Source organism: Fundulus heteroclitus, chromosome 8, assembly GCF_011125445.2.
Source record: "Fundulus heteroclitus isolate FHET01 chromosome 8, MU-UCD_Fhet_4.1, whole genome shotgun sequence".
NCBI classification, from domain to species: Eukaryota; Metazoa; Chordata; class Actinopteri; order Cyprinodontiformes; family Fundulidae; genus Fundulus; species Fundulus heteroclitus.
In genome coordinates this window covers 30795426-30820457 of record NC_046368.1, presented here as the reverse complement: position 1 = coordinate 30820457, position 25032 = coordinate 30795426, and the positions used below count along the sequence as shown (strand labels likewise).

The 25032-nt window shown below is 40.3% G+C and overlaps 1 protein-coding gene across 7 annotated transcripts in view; it reads left to right on the top strand.

Annotated features, from left to right (window-relative positions):
• mctp1b (multiple C2 domains, transmembrane 1b) overlaps positions 1-23012 on the top strand; it is a 55534-nt gene extending 32522 nt beyond the window's left edge. For 4 of the 7 annotated variants that reach the window (XM_021309024.2, XM_021309028.2, XM_036140557.1 and 1 more), the window contains 16 exons: positions 3144-3182; positions 4351-4518; positions 4661-4791; positions 8722-8908; positions 9000-9093; positions 9198-9300; positions 9666-9768; positions 11582-11683; positions 11843-11917; positions 14138-14257; positions 14342-14452; positions 14603-14656; positions 15963-16072; positions 16847-16956; positions 21301-21398; positions 21540-23012. In XM_021309024.2, the coding sequence (XP_021164699.2) occupies positions 3144-3182; positions 4351-4518; positions 4661-4791; positions 8722-8908; positions 9000-9093; positions 9198-9300; positions 9666-9768; positions 11582-11683; positions 11843-11917; positions 14138-14257; positions 14342-14452; positions 14603-14656; positions 15963-16072; positions 16847-16956; positions 21301-21398; positions 21540-21611 (1677 nt within the window). In that variant the 3' untranslated portion in view covers positions 21612-23012. The remainder of the gene's footprint in view (positions 1-3143; positions 3183-4350; positions 4519-4660; positions 4792-8721; positions 8909-8999; positions 9094-9197; positions 9301-9665; positions 9769-11581; positions 11684-11842; positions 11918-14137; positions 14258-14341; positions 14453-14602; positions 14657-15962; positions 16073-16846; positions 16957-21300; positions 21399-21539) is intronic. The other 3 variants (XM_021309025.2, XM_036140554.1, XM_036140555.1) reach the window with 2 other exon arrangements.
• The last annotated feature ends 2020 nt before the right edge of the window (positions 23013-25032 follow it).

Sequence of the window (25032 nt, the reverse complement as noted above, 5' to 3'; positions counted from 1 at the left end):
TTACCTCATCAGCCTGTTAAGGGAACATTTAGACAGCCTCTTTAAAAAAAAATGGTTTCTGGACTCTTACTTTACCTGTATCATTGTAGTATTGCATTGTAAAAGTTTGTCTTTCCAGAAGAAAGCGGGATCGATTGCCTCTGCCCCCTCAGCTGACTCGTACGAAAAACAATACATCTGAGTCTAGCCACTGAGTGGTGGACGCTCCGTTTTGGCTGGCTGTTTACGTGATCTTATTCTTTCTGTCAGGAAAAGAATAATGTTATGGCTACAGGGGAAAGCTGGGACATAGATGGATGACTAAACATTTTTGTTGAAACATCACCCATATTACTGCACGAGCAGTCAGGATAATAGCAAAAACATCTTTTCCTCTGAGAAAAGCCTCCAGAGCAGTGTTTTGCTCTTCTTTCAGTGAAGAAATACTCTGTAATTCCGATAAAACTTGCTCGATAGCCACGCTGACGCTAGTTTCATCGGCTGAAGCCGCCATGTTCTTTAGACTGAACTGTCGCTTCTCGTTGCGTCACACCTCAACCCGCCTCAAAGCCAACGCTGATTGGACGTTCGTTTGGTGAACGGCTCCAAATTTTCTTTAACGGAGAGTAGCCAGACTGATCTGCGAGTGAAACCTTGAAAGCTTGCGAGATCAGGATGGTCTCACGAGGCTAGTCTTTGTTCATGCCAAAATGCAAATATCAAGGTAAAAACTCCAGTCACACATCACTTTAGAATGGCTTTTCCCCTCGCCAGTGTTACGGATGAAATTATCAACAGATAGATGTTGATCCACAGCTGTGTCTAATCTAACAAAGGAAGAAGTTACAGTTCCAAGACATGGTGTGATGCAAATAAACTCCATTTCAACTAATAGCGCTGCTTACAGTCTGTCGTTTCACCGGGCTGCTAGCTCATTTTATTAGCACACAATTGCATTTTTGGGATGTCCCGATCGGAACATTTTGTCCTTATTACCTATCCTTTTTTAAATCTAAATTTTTCTGGGCAGGGACAGGGATTTTATTGCAACTGGAGTTGGGAAGCGACTGTAATGTTCGGACGTTGCGTCATATGCTTAGCTTTATCATTTGTTTCTAAAAAACATGCAGCTGCTGTGGTGAATAAGCTCATGTTTTGCTGTCTTTATCTGGAGCACTTCGTGCTGAAGTGGTAAGCTAACGTTAGCGCGCGTTGCCTTGTAATAATGGTTTTAGCAGCTCTTTGTGCAACTCTCTTGGTAACGTGGGTCATGTGCTCTAAGAAAGGACGCAGCGCAGGTCAGTTCACACATACAAGAACTTCACTGAAAACGGTGAAAATTGATTGTTTGGGAAAACACACATTTGTTAGGTCCATACTAGGGGTGGGCCACATGGAATTTGAACTTTATCACAATATATTGTGTTAATATTGTGATAACGATAAAAGTGAAGATAAAATACTATTTACAGCTTCTTGCAGTTTTTTTTTTGGGGGGGGGGGGGTAATTGTGTGGCTGCGGCTTCATGTCGATTATAGCCCAATAAGCACAAATAATGTTCTTAAAAAACATTTAAAAATGTAATGCTTCGTACAGAACCCCTTTTGAGCGTCAAAAAAATCGTCCAATGAGCTTTCTAGAGCCTCAATGTCTTTTCCTCTGCCGGACTCTTTGTAAAATTGCGGATGTAATCAAAATCTTTTTGAGTTCGCTGAGTTTCACCACCTACAGCAGGAGCTGCGTGCTGGCGAGGGTCGCTTTCAGCGCTATTTATGCTCGCCCAGCCCAGTTTGGCAACCTGCTGACGGGCATCGGAGCCAGTCCTTTATTCCCCAAAGGCGTTTGGTCTGAACGTAGCATGACATATGTTAAAACAAAATTCAAAATATGTTTCATCAGGACACTAGTTACGAAAAGAAGTGGGATTTTTATTATCAAATTGCACATTTACAAATATTTATTGATGCTCTGAATAAACTAACAGCGGAGAAAACAGCAAAAATAACAATCCGGACAATGCTGGCAGTTTTGGGGGGTTTCAGACCCCACTAGTTAGAATTTATCATTGTCAAGATGAATCCAAATACTTATAATGATAAGAAATGTTTCACTATAACGCTAAAACGATAAGATAAAACCCCAGCTCTAGTCCATATGATAATGGCAAAGAATAAATTTTTACATTTGAGCAAATAAATGTAGGCTACATTTTGAATAAATCTAGGCCTATATAACCACCACCAATAGTTGCTTCAGAGCCTCCTGATTGTGTTCATAAAATAAAAAATAAATAAATAAAAATCCTTAGACGGGACTTTATGCTGATAGCTGGGATCGGATCCAGTAGAGGTAGAGGGATGAGTCCAGTTTTTCGCATATTTTTCCTTCTCGGTGGAGAGATTTGGTTCTGATTGGTTGTTTTCACTCATCTCTCCCATTGCACAAGGTGGAATCAGAGAAAAAAAGATTTAGGAACAAATTCATTGATTTAGGTTTTATTCAAAGAGCTTTGTGATAGATTTTGCAACAATGAAGAAAATATACTTATCGGTTACATCTTTAGAGCATAGACAAACCCTTTGATGTTTTTAAATTCACCACAAAGCCTTTACTACTGATAAGGCAGAGACTGAAACCATGTTAGATTCTATTCTTTGGTGTTTGTTTCGATGCTCAGACCTGTATTTTCTTTTCTGTTCAGCTACACGTGTTTTCAGCAGATAAGAAGAGAGTCTCCAAATACGTTCTAAGCTCTAAGACATTAAGAACAGCCCGTCTCCTCCATGTATTATTCACTGTATGAAATAATGATAAGCCGAGCTCCAGCCTGTACTGCAGCTGAAGTCAGAGAGATAGATTCAGAATCAAACGACAGTAAGATGAAGAAGGAGAATCAAAGTGTGGGAAAGAAATAAAAACAGAACAACCACGATAACCGAAGCTCCAGAGAGAGCTAAATAAAAACAGATCTTAAATCTGGATTCTGTTTGTGTTGCTTTATTTATGGGGCTTAAATAAAGCAACACCCCCCCTCCCTTTCCCTCTGATAGATTCAGTTAGTCGCATAGCCTGCTCTAGTGGCTTTAAACCTTGGTTTTTCATTCTAGCTTTTATGGCAACATATAACTGTCCTTCTAAACCATGTGTGTTCATATGTCCTCAGACCATGCTGCTCAGGAGGTCCTGGAAACGATCCACAAAGGTAAACCATCATTATCACCATGCTCACTATTGTCTGCGTCTGTAGTCACAGCATCTTATTACCGGTTCTGGCCCCGGGCCGGCTCTCTGTCACGTTTACCTTTTAAACGCAGCGTTTCCATTTTCTGGGAGATTCCCTGTTTGCAACTCTCCGTTCATCAAGCTGTATCCAATGTGAAGTTTTCAGACCAAAGTGATCCGGAGCAGGCACGTTACATAACTGCCTCCCCCAATTTTTGAAGTCTCCGTGCTTTATACACAAAGCCTGGTGCATTACAACCACATACTTCATTGTATTGCCTTGGCATTTTATATTTTGGGCCAGCACATAGTAGTGCGTAATTGTGAAGTGGAAGGAAAATTTACATATATATAATTTTTAACACATATAAATCGGAAAAGTGAGGTGTGCGCCTGCCCCCCCCCCCCCCGAATCAAAACATAAAAAAAACACATCTTTTGCTTGCCTTATGGTTTATGTCTATACTTGTTTTTCACATTTAGAGACATTTTGCTTTGCTCAAACTCAGCCAGATTGGCTGGAGAGTCTCTGTGAACATCAAGTTTTGAAATCTTGTGAAGATGTGCAGTGTTTTTCTGGCACACATAGTCTTTTGCATGTAGGTCAGTGAAAAGGTGTGACTGCTTAGATCAAAACATATTGTGACAGCGGTAGAACTTGATACCTGTGGTCATAATGTGGTTAGGCCTCCTATCGTGTAGCCGATTACTGATGCGGCGTGAGAGAGTTGTGTCAGAGCGTCCATTCTGGATGACGGATGTCCAGAATGGAGCAGGGCTGTGGAAGCGGGTGTATGGGTCTCTGTATGTCTATATTTTATTCTGTAGTTTTGTCATGCATCTTGTGGCCTGTAGATGAAGTCCCATTGCTGGCTGGCATGTAGTAGAATGAATAAATTACACATCCTAATCCCTACAGTGACTCAGAAAAGATGAGAAGAATTCATTGCTGTGCAGTCCTAATTATGAGTTATATCTGGGTCAATCTTCCTGTTATATAACTTTAGGAAAAAGAAATGAGAACAGATTGTGTGTGTGTGTGTGTGTGTGTGCGTGTGTGTGTGTGTGTGTGTGTGTGTGTGTGTGTGTGTGTGTGTGTGTGTGTGCGTGTGTGTGTGTGTGTGTGTGTGTGTGTGGGCGCGCGTCAGCAGCAGCAGTCCATGCGTCTCACTGAGGTGCATCGGAAATCCCAGCTGTGGCGAGGGATCGTCAGCATCACGTTGATCGAAGGTCGGAACCTCACACCCATGGACCCCAACGGCCTGAGCGACCCATATGCCAAGTTCAGGCTGGGACCACAGAAGTACAAGAGCAAGGTGGGTCAGAAGCAACATGTTATATATATGGGACTTATTTATAACAAAAGCATCTTCTGGAAAACTTTCTGGTTCAATTGAAATCCAGTCTTAAGCAGCTCAGTTTGGGTCAGTGGATCAAAATGTTTGTGTGTTTGTGCAGACGGTGCCAAAAACCCTGAGTCCTCAGTGGAGGGAGCAGTTTGACCTGCATATGTACGAAGAAACAGGAGGTATTCTGGAGATCACAGTGTGGGACAAAGACACAGGGAGGAGAGACGACTTCATTGGACGGTGAGAATCAGCTTTATCTGACAAGTTTGAGCACATACACTATTTAAATACACTGCTAGAAAAGTAAAAGGACACTTTAAAAAGACATCAAATCACAGTTAGGGAAAAAAAACCCTTCTGGATATCCATCCTGATAGGGAACGGGTAACGTGTCAGGAAGAAAAGGATGCCACATCATGTGATGAAAAGGATCGACCCACAGAGGGCTTCATCCTAAGTCATTGAGAAAGAGAAACTAAAAAATGATCTGAAACATCTTTGCAGCAGCTCCAAATGGTCCTCAGTAGTTTGTATGGCCCTGCGTGTTTGTATGCATGCATGACAACAATCGGTCAGACTCCCTCTGAGATGATGGAGGGTACCTCACTGAGCTCCTGGACAGTCTGAGGTGCGACCTGGTGGAGGTGGATGGACCTAAACATGAAGTACCACAGCTGTTCTGTTGGATTTCCTTCATTCTCCAGGAACTGCCTGCAACAAGGGTTATATGTTGGTGACCGCTGCTCTAAAGACTTAATCCCGATGCGTAATGGCTGTCAGGTTACCATCGTTTATTCTGTACATGTCTGTGTGTTCCTCCATGGAGATGCCTTCCCAGACCAACAGGGGGCAGTGGCTACAACCCCCAGTTTCTGGGTCCAAACAGCACAGAGAAGGTGTGCGCTCAGCAGAGCATCCATATCCTAAACAGCTAGACAATCAGCTGACCCATTTGAACACACATTAACATTCATGAGGTGCTTTGCATCGACCATTTGTGGTTGAATCTGGCTGTGTAGAGGGCCGAACCTGAACCGGAACGAGGTACGCAAACGTTCAGGTACAGCTGTGATCTATAAAGGCAGAGCCTGCTGGTGTGCGTGCGCATGGTTTTATAAATCAGAATTTTTTTTTGCCCTACGCCATCTTCTTTTTCTTGGTGTACGTACACTTTTGGTATGGATTCCACACAAAGTTTTATAAATGAGACTCCAAAACAGCAGACACTATACACCTATGTAGATACTGCACCAAAAACCAGACATTTGCAGCTAGAATAGAGATTTACCACATTAGCAATGTATAGAGTGTATTTCTTTCAACTCCCCCTTACCAGATCAATACTCCAGAGGTTTATCTGGCCTGATATTATAATCTGATTTAAAATGTTTCCTTTATCTTTACAAAAGGGGAATAAAAATTATTATTTTTTGTAAGTATGTATATATATATATATATGTATATATATATATATATATATATATATATATATATATATATATATATATATATATATATATATCAGTGACGTACGGTGAGGTTCATAGCTGGTGAGGCACTGACGTCATCAGAATCAGATTTGCAAATAGATGGATAGATTGACAGCAGTTTACAGGTTATGTTTCACTTCTGCATCCTTACACATACAAACTGTAGCTCACAAAACACACATTTCCTTAAAAAACAAAACAAAATAAATGTTATTACTGTCTTACCTTTACTTATAAATGAAGTCCATGCGTCGCTCCTTCTGCACAAAAACATCCGTCACTTTGCGATAGAAGTCCTCCTTATCTTCCTTCAGTTTTAAAAGTCTCTCTGTCTCAATGGAGATCACTGCCAGGGAAGAAAGCCTTCCTTGATCTGTCCTGTTCCTGCTGTATGTTTTCAGTCTCTTCAGTGCTGAGAATGACCGCTCCACTGATGCTGTAGTAGCTGGCACCGTGAGCACGAGCTGGAGCAACTTTGTCGCCTCAGGAACAGTTACAAGATCCTTCTTGGCCAAAAAGTTGAGAAGCTGTCCAGGAGATTTGCATTCATCCCTCACCGTTTTTGAGGGATGACTGCAAGAGAGGAAAAAAATCACTATCTCTATTATAATCTATCGCTGCACTTGACTTGCTTCCCCAATCGTTTAGCCTAGCTCGCTGTCACTTACTCGGCAGTTGAGGAGTGAACAAGACGAACGTCTGGGATCTTGAGCGCCCCCTGCCATGAGGCAAGAGAACTGCCTGCCTCACCTCAAACCTGTTCTCTGCCGTTTATAATCGCTCATTACACGAAACACGTTACACAAACACAGTTGGTGACAAAAAGCACTGTACATTCTATACATAAGCTAAATTATTGGAAATAAGTTCACATATTAAATTTGTTTAAACCATTTTATTGACGCCATACAGCAACATGCTCTCTCCGCTTAGCAGCCAGCGCAGAGCCAGGGGTTGCGCAATCCAAGGTGAGGCAGCGCTCGCTGCTGCCTCACCGGCATCGCTTCCAAGCATTTGAATGGGAAAATAAGAAAATTCAGCGATTTTGAACAAATAAAAATCGAAATTGGTGAAGCTACATGAAAAATAAATATTTTTTAGTACAAACCACCGGATGAATATAACAATTTAAATTACTTTATGATTATATATTTTCTTTCTTTCCATGATGGCTGGTGAGGCACTGCCTCACCTGCCTCCCCTGACCGCACGTCACTGATATATATATATATATATATATATATATATATATATATATATATATATATATATATACATACAGTGTTTTAAAAAAGAGAAAGACATGGTTGGACTGGTGCGAATATGCATAGCAATATGACAGGCAAATGGAAGCACACAAAACATAAGCAAATATAATAAAACAAATTAATTACATGGCTAAATGAAAGGTACATAGGCCATTGCATTAAGGATGATAACACTTTGACTGTTATCTCTTTTGGCAAACAAGGCCAAGTGACGTTTATAGCTCATTACACAACAGGGGCTGAGTTGTCCTCTACTTATTAGTTTAGCTCTAAATGAGGAAGTCATAGCTTATCATTTTGTAATTAATCAGATTTTTTTGCTCTTTAGGAGAAATAACCTTGTACCTTCCAAAGATGTAGCCGGAGGATCAAATATGGTGTCAATTATTTTTGTTATTATCAGTATCAGTGTCGTGATGACCCAATCCCATTCATCTTTGCACAATAACTCCACCTCAGTCAGATTGAATGGAGAGAGTCTCTGGACAGTCATGCCAGAGAGTCTTGCCTTTGATGCTCAGTTGAATGTATGCCTGGGCTTTGACTGGACCAATCTAACATATCCTTTGATCTAAATAGATACAATTGACCTGACTTTGTTTTTCTGTTCATGGTCCTGCTGGTAGGTAATTCTCCGCCTTAGTCTCAGGTCTTTTACAGCCTTGGAGGAGCTAAGTTTTCTTCTTAGCGCCTCCTTCCACATGTTTGCTGTGTCTCGTACACAGCTTGTTCTTTCAACTATGGATTTCTTCTTCCCTCTTTCCATACTGGTTCAATGCTAGGAGTGTGGCACCTATTAAATATTTAGTCAAGCAATTCTCCCACCTGAGCCATGAATTGCTAGAGCTCCTCTATATGTAGTACGATTGAGTCACACAGAGGTGGGCTCTATCCAGTCCACCATGAAAAACTGGATTCATTTATTATTTTCATTGAAAAGGTCTTCCTATTCCAGGCAGAAAGATTAGCCAGGTTTGATGGAGCGCATCCGTTTGGTTTGGAAATATGTGAACACATTTAGGGTTAGACCACAGCTTCATAACAAACCTTTCACTGTAGAGTTAGATCTTTGGCACTTCAATCCTTCTGATTCAGTTTAAATATCTGTTTCTTTTCCCATCTACCTTGATTGCATTTTTGGCAAAAGAAAAAAAAAAGTACTTCACAGGAAGTGATTCTTACTCCACAATGATTGATCAGAGCGTCGTGTACCTGCTGGACTCAGCCGTGGGGAAATAGATTACAACAAATCTACTGCGCTGGTGAATGTGGGGTTGTGCCGTTCCTCTATTAAATGCTTAAACAGGAAAAAGATCCCTCTGGTAGAATTGAGCTGTGTCCTCGGAACTACAGGTTCCTTGAGAACATTGGTCTGAGTTTGAGCTCAGAGACGGCGTCTGCTCGTCTTCCAGCTGCCAGTTAGACCTCTCCACTCTGACTAAAGAGAAGACTCATCACTTGGAGCTGCCGCTGGAGGAGTCCCGGGGCATCCTGATGCTACTGGTCACGCTGACCGCTTCGGCGGCGGTCTCCATCGCCGACCTGTCCCTCACGCCACTGGAGGACCCGGAGGAGCGCAGAGACATCCTCAAACGATACGTTAGTGGCGATCTGATGTCCATTAAGATGAACTATCTCCAAAGCTTTAAAGAACTATCCATGTTACAGGGCGCACGTTTCTTTGCTGCAGGGTCTGAAGAGGTCGTTTGTTAATTTAAAGGACGTGGGTATCGTCCAGGTGAAGGTGCTGAAGGCAGAGGGACTCATGGCAGCAGATGTCACAGGTAGTCATCTGGTTTCCTCTCTCGTGTTGCTTTTTGCTTTGTTATCAGCTTTGCAATCATCTGTTACCATACAGAGCCTCTAATCTGATTGCTGTGGTTTTCAGGTAAGAGCGACCCTTTCTGTGTACTGGAGCTGAATAACGACAGACTGCAGACACACACTATATACAAGAATCTCAGTCCTGAATGGAACAAAGTCTTTACCTTGTAAGTCAAGTTTTGCTTCAATATCTTCCTGATGATTCGTCATTACTGGGCCGTTAGCATTTTCTGCAGTAGACTGAGAGGACATAAGATGCCCCATGTGTCATTCTCAGTTAGGAGCTTGCTGTTGCTAAAATGCCCACAAGGGTTTTTGTAGACAGGGAAACCAAAAAGTACAAATCATCCACATAACACTACCTAAATGTTGTTGATGGCATTATTATGACTGTGATAATCAAAATGGCATATTTCTCAATAGCAGAAAAATAAATGTTGCTTGTCCATAAAAATAAATGCAAATTAGATAAAAACAAATTGTTACGCTCTGGTGGGAAAACTCTCACTTCATGTCTCCTCTCTCTCCTCAGCAACGTGAAAGACGTTCACTCAGTGCTTGAGGTGTCAGTGTTTGATGAAGACAGAGACAGAAGTGCAGACTTCCTGGGAAAAGTAGCCATTCCTCTTTTAAATGTGAGTATCAAACATTGTCATGCCAAAGGAATCATATCCCTTAAATGTTTTCTCATTTTGTTGCATTAAACCCACAAACTCCAGTGGATCTTTTAAAGAAATTGTTTGGCTGACTTAGACAATGTAACATGTAATTATAAAATTAACGGAAAATGATGGGATTTGAATTTGTTGTACATAATAATCTAAATAATTTGGGGTCCATTCAGCCCTGCTTAATCAATCCTTTGTAAAACCACCACTCACTTCATTTACATCTCAGAGTCTTTTGGGTTACGTCTCCTAGCTTTGCACATTCAGAGATTCAAGATCTGCACATTCATTTAGGCAAAATGTAGCAGCTCAGTCAGACTGGATGGAGACCAATTGTGGACGTAATTTTTTTTTTTTTATGAATTTGTGGAGTGCACAGTTAATAGTTTGTTTCTCAACACCTGAGTTCTCCTATCTTTGCAGCTCCCCCAGAGTTAGCCTGGGCTTCATGGCTGCTTGTCTCCTTTCTCACTCTTTATGTGGATGTAAATGTTCGGGTTGTTGGTTTGTTCACTAATGTCTTCGCTACTTTTTATAGTATTGTTTGTTCACTAATGTACTTTAACAAATCCCTGAGGCCATGACACACAGCTGGTTGAATTTACTAAATACCCAGACAGTAGTTTTGTGGTAAAGAATAAATCTAAACAATTTCTAAATGTTAACTTTAAGGCTAAAATTACAATAGATTTGGTCTAAAAGTGAGACAACTATAAAATGGGACTTTAGAAGTTTTTTTTTTTACAAGTCTTAATATAAACCTGTTTAAGCCAAGATTGACATGGAGAAGAAAGGTGGGGTAAACTGGGTTCAAACCCAGCAGAAGCTCCTAACATCTTTACTGAGAGAGATATGCCTGCAAACACCTGAGGTGCTAACAACATAAAGCTTTGAGTCTCTTAATATGTACTTTATTTGTTGCTATAAAATGAAGGATTTAAAAAACAAAAAAATTTGGAACAATTTGGCCACAGAGGTGCTGGAGCGGGATGAAGGTACGTAGTTATATAATCTATATTCTGTAACTCACATCAGACATGCTTAACGATGCTTTAGATAAATATGAGTATTGTTGTATTTACAACAGTTTTCACAGTTTCTTTATTTGTAGCTTAAAAAAAGGCCAAATAAAACTACATTAATTTTTTTCTCCGCATTAATATTGTTACCTTGTCTTTTAGTTTTTGTTTGAGCTTTTGAATTACGTGTGTGTTTGTAAATTTGTATGATTTAAGACCAGCTCCTTAATGATGCTTTGTGGCATTGCTGTGCTCCGAAGGGCTGTGTGGATTTCCTCTAGCTTCAGAAAATAATAACTATTAAACTGTAAAGTCCTACATCATGACCAAACAGCAACTCACTCAGAAACTGGCTGCTCACTCTTAACCAAAGTGAAATCATTACTGCCCTTGTGCATTGACTAACTGAACTTAGATGTCACAGCAAATCCGGTACACTCAGGAAGCAGCCGTCTTAGCATTAAACCGCTTTCACTTCATTTTTTGCCGTTGAGCCGTATACGATAAAATATTTGCTTTCTAACATCGATTGGTCTATTTGTATTGACGATAACAACACATAGTTTTTTGTTTTCCTGCACTTTTATGTTTATATTACATACAAAGAGTGTTCTGAAGAGATGCTCAATCACTGCCTAAATACAGTGAGATAATATCACTTTATAAAACAACGCTGGCCAAGTGAAATGGAGCCCGTAATGTTGTTTGTAAGAGTTATGCAGAAAAGCTTCACAGTAAGTCAACCCAGTTTCTTCGTTTAGGTCCATAACGGCGTCCAGAGAGCGTACGTGCTGAAGAACAAGGAGCTCACCGGTCCCACCAAAGGAGTCATCTACCTGGAGATCGAAGTCATCTACAACACTGTGAGTGTGATGCTCTGCCTCAGCCTGTTCACAGAACGTTACTGAGGATGAATCCATGATGCTCACATGAGCTTTCAGCACAACTTTATTTACTTCAAAGCTATAGATTTAAAGATTCTTTGTTGTCACCACATCTTTCATAAATGTGCTTTTCCTCAGATAAAAGCTGCTTTGAAAACTGTGGTCCCGGCGGAACAGAAATACGTCGAGGAAGAACCAAAGGTTTCCAAACAAGTGTGTAAAGTTATTTAATCCTATTTATAATTATAATAACAAACAAAATCTTACTGTCACTGTACTTTCAAGTTAGACTCATTGTAATGTTTATTTTGTATTTTTTAAGAGGACAATATGCACCAATCTGCTGTTGTTGGGTTCAGGTCTAATCCTGATCCAGGTACCAGTTCATAGGGTTAGGGTTAGAGTCCAAAACTCTTTGGTGAGAAAAATATTATGGGCGGTTCTGTTTTGGTGCAAACTGCAGTTTAAAGCCTTGTCCACAAAAAAAATCTTTCCCGAACATTTTTTTTTCTTTTGCTGTCTCCAAAACCTTTCTCCATCCATAAGAAACACACATGTGCATTAACAAGATTAGATTTCAAGTATCAGACACAAATATTTACAATATGCAAATAGATAGCACAGAACTGTATAACTTAATCTAAGTTCTTTTAAACCAAATTAATATTGATTATTGCACATTATATGTGACTTATTTTTCATATGGAGAACACAGCTGAGCGTATTTCTTATACTCATATATCAACTAAAGATAATAGGAGAAAATCAAGAATTACAGCAAGTGTCATTTCATTTAAGTAAAGTTTAAGTCAATTTATTAAAAGAAGTTTAGAGGGGTAAATATGCACTAATACTAGATACATACATTTTCCCCTTATTGCAAATAATGTTAAAGGAATAGCGACGGGCTGCACAGTGGGCAGGGGGTAGAGCTGCTGCCTTGTAGCAAGAAGGTCCTGGGTTGGACTTTGACCCTGGGTCGTTCTGCATGGAGTTTGCATGGAGAAAATGGATGGATGGATGGATGGAAGCAATACTGACACTCACTGGCTCATATCGGTACAAGAGCTTGCCAATCACAACAATCTAATATGCTGTTTATAAACGCGTGAAACCTTCTGAATTTTTACAAACACAGGATAGGATTATGTTCTATGTCTGGTCCACTTCTCTTACTGGCTTCCATGTTAGCAGCTGCTGCTCTTTTCCCAAGATAAAATATTACATGCTGCACTCTGTTTTGGGGACCCTGGGAAATATCATAAGATTGGCTCTGAAACCAGGAAGTCAACAAGAGCTACACTCTGAACCAAAGTTGTTCTGGACCCTACCTGTAGGTTTGAAAGGAGAAAAACGTGACTAAGACGTTGATGGAGAGAAGCGATTGTTTATAGGGAATGTTACTTCCATCCCAGGTGACAAATGAGAATGATATGATTTTACAGTAAATATCTTACTTATAGCTCCTTTAAAATAATTGCTTCACCTTGTCACAATAATCTGTTAATGTCTGGAGCACGTCACCCTGGTGATCGTCAGGATATTTGATGGTAGAAAACCCCGATAAAATGTTGTGTGGACTTTTAAGATTTAAGATGGCTTATGGACTTTTATTTATTTGAAAGGTGGTTTTGTATAGTTATGTGTCACCAGCGCCAGCATGAATAAGTTACTACAGTTGTGAATGCTTATGATGAAGACAATCTGGGATTAAAGTCTGATATGGAGAGAAATTGAAGTTTGAAAGGAATCATGGTGCAGTCTGACTGCGATTCACAACTTTACCATCTGCAACGCCAATTTCCCCGTCTTGTTTTTTTAAATAGATCACAAATTTTGCGTGTTAAGTGACGTACACGCCGTGAGGTGGGCTGTGCTTATATGTCAAGTCAGGCGAAGGATTGTGGGATTCCTTATAGCTTCTTAGCTACCTATGCTAAAGGAACTAGGAAGCTGAATGCACTATTTGGACAGTGCTTATCCGCTTTAGCTAAAGAGTCCTTATCCATCAAACCCTTTTGGATACAGCCGTGCTCTACCTTTGAGCTTCTGTTTGAACTTAAATGCTGACATAGTTAGGACACAGTGAGACAACCAGAGAATGAAATGAAATGATTTTTGGCTCCTTAATGTCCGCTTGTTTTATAAAATAGAACTCTTACAAAGTGGAAAAATATTTAGCGTCCTAACTGTGTATAGTGTGATGATGAACTAAAAGACAGGATTGGCTGTATATCAACAAATTCAGTGATGTTGAAAAGATAAGAGATAAAAAATGTCTTGAATTTGTAAAGATCATATTGAAATAAAAGTTTTATTTTATTAAACTTTTATTTATTTACTGCTCAGAGACCACCGTCCTCATGGTTTCCCTTGCTCAAACTGTGCTGCCATGCTGGCATACAGCAGAGTGTAAAACTGTGTGTCTTCCAGTTGCTGCAGCAGAACTTTAACCGGGTGAAGCGGTGCATCATGGTCCTCTTCAGCTACGGTTCCTATATCAACAGCTGCTTTGAGTGGGAGTCGTCGCAGAGGAGCGTCGTTGCTTTTATTGTATGAAGGACGCACACAGCACACATGCCTGTAAACACGCACTGCTCCCTGTTTTCCCCACTGTGACTGTTCTCTCCTGGTCAGCTCTTTGTGCTGGTGGTGTGGAACTTTGAGCTCTACATGCTGCCCCTCAGCTTGGTTCTGCTGCTCGTCTGGAACTACTTCTTCTCATCAAGCAGAGACATGACTGAGACGGTGAGAAATGGGATGTTTGTTTTTGTGTTTAGGTGTGTATTTTACAGACCGTTCATCTATTGAAGCTCTCTCTCTCTCTCTCTCTCTCTCTCTCTCTCTCTCTCTCTCTCTCTCTCTCTCTCTCTCTCTCTCTCTCGCTCTCTCCTGCAGTCCATGGAGGCCATGTTTGAATGGGAGGATGAAGAAGACGACAAAGATGAAAAGGTACTGGACCGTGTCTACGGACTCGATGCTGCTGATGTTGCTATTGATCAGTAGTTCCAACTTCACTCAATATGTTTGGGTTTTCCTGTTCCCACGCCTGATGTAGTTTAACTAACTGATTAGTTCTGTATACCAACATTGATTTAGATGTGCTAAAAGGCAGTTTTCTAAGGCACTGACTTCCTGATAGAGATATCACCGGATTTCAATTTCTGTTAAATAACTTTAATAAAATGCTTTGAAATTATAATTTTTTTCCTAATATCTGATTGAATAAAAAATGTATAACTTTTCGTAATGCAATATTTTAAAGGAAATCTCTTTTTGTTTCTGAAAAAGCACAAACATTTTAATTTTGTGCCTCCTGGATTCTACATTTAATAACCTCCATGTTGTTTGGCAAAGGTGTATATATATATATATATATAAAAAAAGCAACTAGAAAACCCCCCAGTTTATTTCACTTACCAGCAAAAAGCCAGATAATCGTTTCATAATTATTTTAACCCGTTATAAAACTCAAAAATGTACAGTGTCACAGACAATTATTTTGTCTTCATGCATATCAAACTGCAGCTGTATCCGATGTCAGTTCCAATGAACTAGCTCAGATATGCAGCAATATATGTTGTATTGGTGAATCATTTATTTGATTTTAACTTACTTTTGTGACTGGTTAAAGACAGAAGTTGCTCGTCAACTTGCAGCTGGACTGTATTTGGCTGTTACAGGAAAACAAAGACAAAATGATTCCATAGCAGACGTCTTTAAATCTGTCTTCATTGGTGATCTATAGAAATATTATCCTTACAAACTGTACTAATAGTAAATGGGTGTGTTCTCTATATACTAGCAAGCTTGAAACGATATATGCCCCCATTATCCATTTCAAATTTTTGTTCAACTTTAATGTTTCAGATCATCAAACAAATATTAATATCGGACAAAGATTGTATGAGTAAATACAAAGTGCAGGTTTCAAAAGATCACTTCCTTAATTAAGATTTTTTTTAAAACTATCGAAACCAACCTGGTCCTTCATGAAAATCTAGTCATCTGAACAACAGATAAAGCGGGGTCCACATCACTCGTCCTCCTTTCGCCCTCCCTATGGACGTATCAGCGACTGTCTGCTGGACGACTGCTAAGTCAGCAGTCTTCACAATGATCGTGTCGGTCATAACATAACCTTTCTTCATTTAAATGGGTTTTCAGTGGCCTTTTCTATAGTATATTAAATTATAGCTGTAAATAAATAGGCTTTAAAGACCCAAACACTGAACACCTGTGTGCTTTTCTTCCACAGGACTCGGAGCACAAAGGCTTCATGGATAAGCTGTACGCCATCCAGGACGTGTTTATCAGTGTGCAGAGCGCTCTGGATGAGGTAGCATCGTTTGGAGAGAGGTTAAAGAAGTAGGTATTCTGCAGTCTCCCATGTCTGTGGGAGCCAACCCTGAAGCTGCCAGAACCACTCAGCAGAACAAACCAAGAACAGTCCAGAGTTTTGGAAGGAAGGTTTTGCTGTTTGGTTCTGAACAGCGAATAACTCACTCTTAGTGTTAATTTCTATGAACGTTTGTTTCTATCATACACTATAGCTAAGGTTAAGTCCAGATAGATCAAAGTGGTTTTAAATGCTTCAGTGTTACAAAATATCACGAGCAGTACTTCTGAACCATTAAACCACCATCAAGTTTCCGTTAAATGGATTTTAACATGGAGCTCTGCCGTTATTTCTTCTGGAAACTAACAGAGAGCACTGTGCTACCAATCATCTTCCATGTCAAAGCCATACAGAGAACAGAACCTGAAGCTGTATCCAGTCTGAATAACTGTCTAACTGCACCAGATGTCAGACAGCATAGCAGATTTCATGAAGCCTCAGACACCCAGCCTCCTATATACCGGTTATAAATACGTGTCGCCAGGCAGGCGGTTAACGTTGGCGACACTAGTTCTGTTTGGGTTAGAGCTCGGTTTCTCCCCACACATGTTAAGCAGCCAGAAGGAGTTTTTCTGACCGGGGTATAATTCCTTACAGAGTGGTTTGTTCCTGCTGACCTTCGCTCTCCCTTTAGAATAAATTTCCGACACTCCGATAACTGCCCTTATCACTCCACCTTTCCAAAACAAAGGTCAGGTATTCATTATTCTGCCTTTTTTTTCTCCTCCCTCTCTGTGCTTCAGCACCTTTAACTGGACAGTGCCTTTTCTAAGCTGGTTGGCGATCACTGCCTTATGTTTGGCCACACTTCTGCTCTACCTCATACCACTGAGATACCTGGTGCTCGCATGGGGTGAGTCCTGACTGTCCGACTGCAATAACCTTCCATTGATTCCAAATGGACAATCCCACCAAATTATTTACAAAGACAACAAAGCCAGTTTTGGAGTGACCGTCACAAAGCCCTGATCTCAGTCCCACTGAAAATTTGAAAGTAGAGCTGAAAAAGGTGCAGTTGTAGATTTGTAGGCAAAGCAGCCTACAAATCTGACTCCGTTCCACCGCTTTTGTCAGAATTTTGGATGAATTGTACAAAATTCAACCAAGGATCCAAAATGTTTGACCCAAGTCATACAGTTTAAATGCAATTCTATCAAATACTAAATAAATATATATAAACTAGGAAGATTCAAAATAAACCTACGATATCTCTCTGATATCATCCTGACTGACTTAAAACTGAAATATTTTTTATCTGATTTAATGTCAGATGGTTACAGAAAGGTGGTGTTTTATAATGTGTATGTGAGCATCTGATTTCAGTAACGTTAAGTCCCAGATTCCTTATAATGAGGGCAGATTTAAATTCAAGATCGCTTTCTATGGGGTAAAAGCGGTTCCATAATAAACTTGTACATAAAAGGATAGTTGTGTCCATATTAGTCAGAAGTTGTGCATAAAAAACATTTGTAAACTCATAATAATTTAAATCGCATTCAAAAGATACAACATACAGTTTAAATAGTTACAACTTCAATAACTAATAAATACAAATTTCTAGTTTAAATTTGTGCTTTACTCTTTATGAGCACAAACAGCAGCGGCTGCTTGAGAATACGGATTTTTTCTTTGAGAATACGAATTCACAACAGTGGTCTGACGTCACGGTTTCCAAGGCTGGTTAATGGAGCACAGAGTGCGAAGATAGGAGCCGCGCATGCGTTCTTCAGACTGATCGTCTCAGAATGCACCGCGGCTGCAGCTTCATTCCAGACAGCGCAGAGCTCACAGTGGTAAGTTAAACACTTCCTTTTCTGCTGCTGTTGTTCTTCAAAAGTACGTTTTCAGATCGTTTGAGGCGAGAACATTGTACTTTTAAGCTTCCCTACGTGGCCTGTTTACAGAGTTAGTGCGTAATTTAAAAAAAAAGAGTGATTTATTTGTTTTGTGTTTATCAGGCTGACGCGTGTTGCTTTATTAACTCAATAATTGCTGGAATAAATTGTAAATGTCTCCAAAGAATGACAGCAGCATATAAAATGGAGCTGGACCATAATTTAATAACAATATATATCAGTCGAAAGACGTGTGGCACAATAAGGGGAAAAAAGGGTCGATAAAAGTTGGTTATACAGACAGTGTCCCTTCCTTCCTCTTAGCCTATATTAGTTGATGCTACAGTCACTGGTTCCTCTCGACCAATCGTAATCGCGGACCCAGGCACGCCGTCACAAAGCCCCGCCCTCTCAAACCACAACACAGAGCATGTGAATATGTCGCAGCAAGGAGCAGCGGAGGAAACGGTCCCAAAACGGGGTTTTACTTGTTCGCCAGCCTGACAGAAATAAACCAGTGATTTGTAAAACTTGCAAGGAACCGGTAAAAACAAAGTCTGGTAACGCAACCAACTTGTTTCATCACGTAAGCCGCTCACTCCCACAGCAGCACGAGCTGTGTCAGCCCCGCGCTGCTGCGCGTCATCTTCTTAGGAATCTTATGGAAGTTGTTCCAAAACAAAGCAGGTATAGCAGCTTCTGGGCTCCGTTCTTTGTGATAAAATGACAAAGCGTCCTGGCGGCGTAAGGACATCACGCATGCAGTAACGTGCTTCATAGTGATGGACATGCTGCTGCTGTTTTCTGCAGCTGAAAAACCTGGCTTCAGACAATTACTCGCCACTCATGATCCGTGATAAAAAGTTCTGGGCTGCAAGTTTTTCTCTAACAGCGCCGGTCACTTTAGTTTATTCTTTGTCAGTATTTAATAACATCACCCAGGTCTCTTAAGTTAAGTCATTTTTCATAAAAAAAAAAAATCAGTTATAATTAAAAATGTTGGTTAAATAAGAATTAAATTGGGATTGAGTGTTTGTGTGTGATATATTAAAAGTAAGTCATTTAGCAATATTATAAGAGCCAGGTTTTAAATCTTTTTGATAATTATCTATCGATCAATATGCATTTTTTTATCAATATGCTTTTTTTCTATATTGTCCAGCCCTAATATAAAATCTATAAATAAATTCTATAAATGTTTTTCCTATCTAAGTGAGTTTCCTCTGAGTGAGGACACGAAGAATCGAGAGAAGAAAGAGGGAAAGAAAACAATAGTAACAATATATGAAAAAATACAGATATTTATTTTAGACAAATGTTTTAACTTTGGAACAGAATGAAGGTGTAACATATTCAACAAATTAACAGTTACTAACGTGGTTTAAAACAAAGAAATAACTTCTATTCACATCTTATACAAATAGACAACACCTACAAACATACAATTAAAAATAGTTGGAATGGAAATTAATTTACTGATTATTTTATGTATTTTTACAGGTAGTGAAAAAAATGAAATGAAGCAGCACGTGTACATGACTAGAACTGATCTACATAAGGTCAGGTGTAGTCATGTTCACTTAAACATGCAGCCAGCTGGAGCAGCTTCCTGTCTTCAGCCGCCGGATGGTCATCCTCCACTGGGTCCACCTCCTCATCCTCCACGTCCAGCTGGTTACCTGCCTCTATACAAATATTGTGGAGGATGCAGCAGGCGGCGATTACTTTTGGGGCAAACATCAGGCGGACCTCCAGCACCCTTAAGAAGATGGAACGCCACCGTGTCTTCAGACCACCAAAGGCACGCTCAGTGATGTTTATCAGCCTTGTCGTGGTGTCTGTTGTAGCGTGCCTCCACTTGACCTGTACCAAATATAAAATTAACTTGTAATTTAGGTAATATGCTGATATGTCTTAATCTTCTATCCAATTAATATAATCTATGTATCAATTGTGTGTAATTGTTGGCTCTATTTAAGGACAAGAAGGTAAGAGATCTTACTGCCAAGCTGTTTCCCTATAGGATGCACCACAGACCAGCCAGCAGAGGGTCACCAGCACCTCTATCTCCTGTGGCCATCCATGGACCTTCTGGATGGGCAGCAGCTGAAGGAGGAGGATGATGGTGGCCCTTCTTAGCCTGAAGGCTGGTTTCAGGTCCCCTTCATTAAAAAATATTTGGAGGATTGGCACATAAGTGTTTATCCTCACATATTTTGTTTCTGTTTCTTCCTGTAAATAAAAAATGCCAAATGTTACCATAATTGTTTTTTTCAATTCTCAACTTTTCACACCATAAAACTATATGTGGTTAACGTGCAGATTATTATAGTTCTCAAGAAAGAAAGGGTCAAATGTATAGTAGTAAATGTAACAAATGGCTTCCCTTCTCTGGTATTTCTACCATTTCACTGAAAGAATTAACTGAACTTACTGCACATAATTTATAGATTAATCGCTGTAAAGGTGGACAGACAGAAATAACTTTTCCTTAATGAACAATGCTGTGAAGGTTAGACAAAGTAGCTTAACTCTACTCCCTTTACTGTTACTAATATATAAAAATTGTGTTTTCATTTTAATTATTTACAGATAAATAGTCACAATTTCAACGTGATCACATGTTTAATACCATCCTCAATGTTGTTTTTTAAAGATAAAAGTAGGAAATAGGGTGTCAGTCTTAAAAAACCTACCAGTTGGCACAGACGCTCAACGTCGGACTTTTTATTAAAATTACGCACTAACTCTGTAAACAGGCCACATAGGGAAGCTTAAAAGTATAATGTTCTCGCTTCAAACTACCTGAAAACGTACTTTTGAAGAACAACAGCAGCAGAAAAGGAAGTGTTTAACTTACCACTGTGAGCTCTGCGCTGTCTGGAATGAATCTGCAGCCGCGGTGCATTCTGAGACGATCAGTCTGGAGAACGCATGCGCGGCTCCTATCTTCGCACTCTGTGCTCCATTAACCAGCCTTGGAAACCGTGACGTCAGACCACTGTTGTGAATTCGTATTCTCAAAGAAAAAATCCGTATTCTCAAGCAGCTGCTGCTGTTTGTGTTCATAAAGAGTAAAGCACAAATTTAAACTTGAAATTTGTATTTATTAGTTATTGAAGTTGTAACTATTTAAACCGTATGTTGTATCTTTTGAATGTGATTTAAATTATTATGAGTTTACAAATGTTTGTTATGCACAACTTCTGACTGATATGGACACAACTATCCTTTTATGTACAAATCTATTTAGAAAGCTCTCTTACCCCATAGCTTTCATTCAACCCAAAATAAGAAAAATATCAAATTGAAAACTATGTATAACCTTCTCAACAAGTTGAACTCATATGCCTATTCTACAGGTGTGAATAAGTTCACCAAGAAGCTCCGCGATCCGTACATGATCGACAACAACGAGCTCCTTGACTTCCTGTCCAGAGTGCCGTCTGATGTTCAAATGGTGGGTAGCACAGCCTCCCTGACAACAACGTGGCTTATGTGACAAAAATATAGAAGTAGCAGCAGGCTGTGTGTGATTGAAAGGTGATTGACAAAGATGTCTTCATCTTTTTCCTCCTTGTCTCTTTGGGCTGATGGACAGATGCAGTATTGTGATCTGAGAGTGGATCCTGGACAAAGCCCCAACAAGCGCAGGAGGACCAACCCGAGCTAGCTGGGAACTGTAAACAGTGTACATGTATTGAAATGTGAAATCTGGTTTCTTAACTGTGTCTCTTAACTGTATATTTGATTCTGATGAAGAGCTTTAATTTCTGTTTGGTTGCTACCAAGCTGAATTATTTTCTAAATATTTGGCAGAAAAAGTGATGTGAAGTTGTTTTTTTTGTTTTGTTTTTTTTTTATCCCATTTAGTTCTCTCCGCACAATCTAACCTGCCATGTTGACATAGTGAAAAAGATGTATGTGTGTGTGTGGTCTGCATGCAGCGCTGCTGTTGCATGGAACATGAACAGAATTTGTTCAACGTGTCTGAATGTTTTGTCAGCGGCTGACTTTCCTAAACCCAGAGCTGCATGCTGTTTGTGCTGCTGGTATTCCATGGATGTTCTGTGACGTCACCGCCTTCCTGGTGTAATTCTGCCAGCACTGCAAGGTCCACTTTTCTACTACACGCTTGTTTTCTTTTTATCTTCATCAGTCAGCCACATAAATTAATTCCACCTCACATACACGCCATTGATTTTTTTTTTCTCGCGATACGTGCTGCTGAAAGGTTTCTCCACTTAAAATAATAGTTTGGAGTTAAAATTTGGGGTTCCATGAGAGGTTATCAGGAGTTAGAGATTTACCCGCAGTACGTGGCTTTCTCATCTAGGGTTTTTATGGCACTATGAAACTAAAGCAGATTTCAGACCATTTTGATCAGTTCAAATCTCAGGAATATTATCTCAGTTTATCTGAATGCTGTTTTATAAAACTTAACGTCCCATGCCATTTACAGTAGATGTTTATTTACATCAAAGAGGTAGTTCTGGTTCTTTTAGATAGAGGCTCTGGGAGGTTATAGTTATAGTTCCCTTACCTAAAGTAAAATGACGGTATAATCGCAGTGCGTTTGTAAAAAAGGAAGGTCAATTTTTAGTTTAAGTTGTTTAAATAGCTACGATCACCTGAAAGAGGGGTCAGCTGTTGGCCTTTCTCCACTCTGTGGATTTCCTTCTTTCTAAAGTGATGAAACATTGTTCTACTTCATGTTAGGGAACAGTTACTGTTATTAACTGGAGAGAATTTCACTTCAGAAAACCCAATCCATTTCTTTAATGTCTACGTTTTTTATAATGTTTATTACGGTATCTTCCATTCATGAAACATGGTAAACATACCCACCGTTTCAAGATGGCAGGAGTCCACTTTCATCTTAGTCCCACTTTTTACCGATTTTAGCCACTGTAGAAAACTAGTCTCTGCACAGGTAAGATATTAGCTGCTTTTAACCTCTCAGCAAGACCCGCCGCCAATAATTGAAGCTATCCTTCGTCTTCCTCTTTTCTTCCTCTTATCCGGGATCAGGTCACGGGGGTAGCAGTCTTAGTAGGGAGGCCCAGACGTCCCTCTCCCCGGCCACTTGGGCAAGCTCCGCCGGGGGATCCCAAGGCGTTCCCAGGTCAGCCGAGAAACATAGTCCCTCCAGCGTGTCCTGGGTCTTCCCCTGGGCCTCCTCCCGGTGGGACATGCCCGGAACACCTCACCAGGGAGGCATCCAGGAGGCATCCTTACCAGATGCCCGAGCCACCTCAACTGGCTCCTCTCTATGTGGAGGAGCAGCGGCTCTACCATGAGTCCCCTCTGGATGACCGAGCTTATCACCCTGGCTCTAAGGGAGAGTTCAGACACCTGAAAACTAATTTCGGCCGCCTGTATCCGCAATCTCATTCTTTTGGTCACGACCCAGAGCTCATGACCATAGATGAGGGTAGGAACGTAAATCAGCCGGTAAATCGAGAGCTTCGCCTTTTGTCTCAGCTCTCTCTTCACCACATTAGAGTGCTACAGCGCCCGCTTCACAGCAGATGCTCCATCTTTCTCTCATTCGTAAACAAGACCCCGAGATACTTAAACTCCTCCACTAGGGGCAGCACATCCTCCCCAACCCAGTGAAGGCACTCCACCCTTGAAGCTATCCCTTTATTTGAAATAGAATTTATCCATCCATTTTCCAAACCGCTTAATCCCTCATGGGGTCGCGGGGGGTGCTGGTGCCTATCACCAGCGTTCATTGGGCGAGAGGCGGGGTACACCCTGGACAGGTCGCCAGTCTGTCGCAGGGCAACAATATAGAATTGAAATAGAATTTAACATGTTCATTTTTACGAGCTCTAGCTTGCAAAGTTTTCTCACCGCATCAGGTAAAGTTTACATTTGTTCACAGAACCATACCAGTGTCATCTGATCGCTCACCAGTCCTGCTAGTTCAACCCAGTAAATATGTAAAACGCCTTTGGGTGTTTCAATGAATTCCGATGGAAATATTGAACAATTTCCAAGACTCACTGTGAGAAGTAGCTGAAACAAACACATTCAATCTTTTGTCATCTTTCTGACCCAGATGCTGCCTGAACACAATTGTAGAAATCCAGAAAATCTGAGACCAACAAGTCGATGCCTGCTGAGGGCGAAGACTCCAGTTAGATAAATGAGGAAGAGGGATATCAACACACGGTGTGGGAATTAACAAAGAGTCTGTCTGTTCTGGGGCCACATCATTTTGGACCGACTAGTTTCCAGGACTTCAGGCTAGATTTATTGAATGTGTTGAAATAACTGTTTGCAAGCCTAATCTGTTAAATCGACACAGTTTTAGCAACCATCACACACGTATTTATGCGTTACATTTAGTGAGACATCTGAGTACGTGTTTTAAATGTAGACTGCCTTGGGTGCCAATCCAGCTCATATCGTCTTGTAGTCAAAGATTTACAGCTGAGCTCCTCCAAGTGTTTGCAGCTGCTACAGCTTTCAGGTTGTTCCTGGTTTTATCAGCAGTTTTGGATGAAGTCACTTTCTACTGATGTCTAGGTGCTCTCCATGCATGCTGATGTCAGATAACCACAGAAAATGAAGTTTAAACCCCTTACTTAGCCCTATTTTGAGTTTTTTTTTTTTTTTTTTAGGATTTTTCCCATCCAGATGCTGTTTATTTTCTCAGCAACTTTATTTTCATAAGGAAAAAATATGGACTAGTATTATGTTAGCAATCCTCCTTAAATATCCTCCCCCCTTTGATACTGTTTTTATCCCTGTCTTCCTCTCAGCATTTATGTCCCTGTCCTTTAAATTTTGGGATGTGATGACCTGCATGTGTGTAAAAGCTACTGTCTGTAAGTGTTTTGCACGATGAAACTAAGCTTTACGGGTGCATTTATGGACACTAAACGTGTGTAAAAGCTGTATTATTGATCCGATGTACTGTCCCCCTCCCCCCCAGTCGCTGATGAGTCCTCACTTCTGTCCTATCAATCTGTTTTTGTCCAAAGCAGGACAGACTGTAATGACTTCTTTCTCTGACAAAATATATTTCTTCACAGATGTGTGTGGCTTCCTGTGTCTCATTAACTAAGTAGAGATGGAGCTTT